General features: G+C 57.9%; 1 protein-coding gene across 2 annotated transcripts in view; it reads right to left on the bottom strand.

Annotated features, from left to right (window-relative positions):
• Nucleotides 1-327: 327 nt before the first annotated feature.
• Nucleotides 328-2888, bottom strand: part of Acp5 (acid phosphatase 5, tartrate resistant) — a 3312-nt gene continuing 751 nt past the window's right edge. For both annotated transcript variants that reach the window (XM_010634742.3, XM_010634743.2), the window contains exons 2-5: nucleotides 2457-2723; nucleotides 2164-2291; nucleotides 1120-1465; nucleotides 328-839 (exon numbers count right to left, since the gene is read on the bottom strand). In XM_010634742.3, coding sequence (XP_010633044.1) covers nucleotides 597-839; nucleotides 1120-1465; nucleotides 2164-2291; nucleotides 2457-2723 — 984 coding nt within the window. In that variant the 3' untranslated portion in view covers nucleotides 328-596. The remainder of the gene's footprint in view (nucleotides 840-1119; nucleotides 1466-2163; nucleotides 2292-2456; nucleotides 2724-2888) is intronic.

Here is a 2888-nt window from a genome sequence, read left to right as displayed (position 1 = left end):
CCCAGGCTGGGCTCTAACTTGGAATCCTCCTGCCTAAGCCTCCCAGAGTGCTGGGATAACAGGTAACCACCATGATGGGTTTTTGTTGGTTTGTTTTTTGTTTTTGTTTTTGTTTTGAGACAGGGACTCACTATGTAGCCCAGGCTGGGCTTGAACTCATAGTGATCCTCCTGCCTCAGCCTCCTGAGTGCTGGCCTCCCAGGCAAGTACCACCACGCCCAGCTCTTGGGTGTGAGTTAAACTCTTATCCACGTGGGTGCCCAGCTGTTTATCGATGAGGCTGACCAGAGGAGGAGGTGGGGAGCCCTGACACTGTCACCCCGTGGACACAACATGTCCCAGATACGAATGCAGCCTTGGCAACACTTCCTTTATTGAATGACAGTGACAGAGGACACCGGATTACCTCCCACCCCGAGTGTGTGACACGCAGGCCGCAGGCCAGGACTCACATCCGCGCTGCCTCACCTACGCGGGCACCAGTGCCTGTTTTTGCCACATGGCGCTGTGGCTTCTTTACTGGGGCCCTGGTCCCTGTGCCACCTGCAGGGTCCCCCGCTTCAGGCCCCCGTGGGCGCAGCGGGCCTCCCGGGAGCTCAGGGCCTGGGCCGCCGAGGCAGGCTGGTCTTGAAGAGGGACTTGCCCGAGGCTTCGATGTAGGTGACGGTCATTTCTTTGGCGCCGATCTCCACGTAGGCAAAGCCGCCCAGCGAGTCCTCGGAGCCGTAGTGGAACCGCAGGTAACCGTTGGGGACCTTGCGCTGGTGCTTCACAGAAGGGTCCATGAAGTTCCCAGCCCCACTTAGTACAAAGCCAATGCCATCCTCATCTTGAAGGTACTGGGACAAAAGGACACAGGGTCAGGGCAGCCCCAGCCCTGACAGCAGGCTGACCGGGGGTTTTCCCACCCAGGCCATACCTGTCCCTGACTCCAGTCACCTTGTATTTTATTTATTTTTTGAGACAGGGACTCGCTAGATAGCTCAGACTGCCTTTGAACTCACTATGTAGCCCAGGCTGACCTGGAACTCATGCGATCCTCCTGCCTCAGCCTCCTGAGTAAGTGCTGGGATCACAGGTGTGTAGTGCACCTGCCCCCTTCACCCTCAAGGCCCTCACCTGCAGGTTGTGGTCGTGGCCACACAGGTAGGCCGTGACCCCGTAGGTGGTCAGCAGGGGGCGCAGGTGCTTGACCAGGCAGCGGGTGGGCCCGTGCTCGGCGATGGACCACACGGGGTAGTGGCCGGCCACCAGCACGTAGTCCTCCTTGGCCGCCGCCAGGTGCTTCTTGAGCCAGGACAGCTGGGTGCGGGCCACTGCCGGGTCTCGGGGCCTCTCGGGCTGCTGGCTCAGGAAGTCATCTGAGTTGCCACACAGCGTCACCGTGTCCAGCATGAAGATGGCCACAGTCACATTGTTCTGCGGGATCTTAAAGTGCAGGCGGTAGAAGGGGCTGGGGAAGTTCCTGCCGAGGCAGAGAAACATCAGGCCAGGGCTGGCTCAAGCCAAAGGACCTTTTTGAAAAACTTGATGTATTTTTCTTTGGTGTGTTGGTTGGGTGGTTGGTTTTGTTTAAGTTTGTTTTGTTTTATTGAGCCAGGCTCTTGCCATGTAGTTCAGGCAGGCCTTGAACTCAAAGCAATCCTCCTGCCTCAGCCTCCCGAGTGCTGGGATGACAGGTGTAGGCAACCACGCCCAGCTTTTTTTTGAGGCCAGGGATCGAACTCAGATCCTTGCGCTTGCAAGGCAGGCAGTGGAACCACTGCGCTAAATCCCCGGCCCTACATATTTATTTTTTAACTGAGATTGAACTCAGGGCCTTTGCAATGAGCTTTACCACAGTCCCCTTTTTATATTTTATTTTGAGACAGGGACTTCTTAGGTTGCAAAGTTTACCAGGCTGGGCTTAAATCTGTAATCTTCCTGCCTCTGCCTCCCCTCAGGGTGCTGGGGTTACGGAAATGCACCACCACCGTGCCCGGACTTTTTTCAAGACAGGGTCTCACTGTGTAGTCCACTACTGAACTCGCTATTTAGCCCCAGCTGGGCTTCAGCTCCTGGAGATCCTCCTGCCTCAGCCTCCCAAATGCTGGAATAACAGTTGTGCACACCTAAGCTCACCATGCCGCCTTGCCCAGCTCACTGTGCCGGGGGGATGCTCACCATCGCTTGGAGATCTTGGAGTAGGCAATCTGTGCCGAGACGTTCCCAAGGTGGTCGTGGTTCCCGGCCAGCACATACCAGGGTACGCTGCGCAGGGAGCGGTCGGAGAACACATCTTCAAAGGTCTCCTATAGCGGACAGTAAGATGCCCACCTGGGCATCACTGGCTGCTCTCAGGTTCCCACCAACCAGGGGCCAGGAGCACAGGAGCCATCAAGTGCTCCGATCCCCTGCAGGCGTTCTGTTTACAGGAAGGCCGCCAGACTGGGGCCGCTGGCCAGCCCAGCACACACCTGGAACCTCTTGTCATTGACATCGCGAACTCCGGTGTAGTAGAAGTTGTCCCCCAGGGACAGGATGAAGTCGGCTCCCATCGTCTGCACGGCTCTGGTGATTTCCTTTGCGTTGGCCGCTTCCCGGGCCGTGTGGAATGGAGCGTTGGGGACCCCGCCCCAGTCACCCACAGCCACGAAGCGCAGGGTGGCCTTGGGGGCTGTGCAGCCGGCCAGGGGGAGCAGCAGCGAGGCCCGCAGGGCCAGCAGCACCATCCAAGCGGTCATCTGTGATGGGAGAGACCACCTGTGGGCCCTGGAGCCCCCTGAGAGGGAAGAGGACCCTGGTCCTCGTGGGGCTCGGCCGGCAGGATAGATTTTAGGGGGTTTTTTGTTTGTTCTTTTGAGACAGGGTCTCGCTATGTCGTTGAGACTGACCTGGATCACTCTGTA

This window comes from Fukomys damarensis, unplaced genomic scaffold, assembly GCF_012274545.1.
Source record: "Fukomys damarensis isolate Sample0158 unplaced genomic scaffold, DMR_v1.0_HiC HiC_scaffold_37, whole genome shotgun sequence".
In the NCBI taxonomy this organism is placed as follows: Eukaryota; Metazoa; Chordata; class Mammalia; order Rodentia; family Bathyergidae; genus Fukomys; species Fukomys damarensis.
The sequence above is the reverse complement of the archived record's forward strand: the minus strand, read 5'-3'. Positions and strand labels throughout refer to the sequence as shown.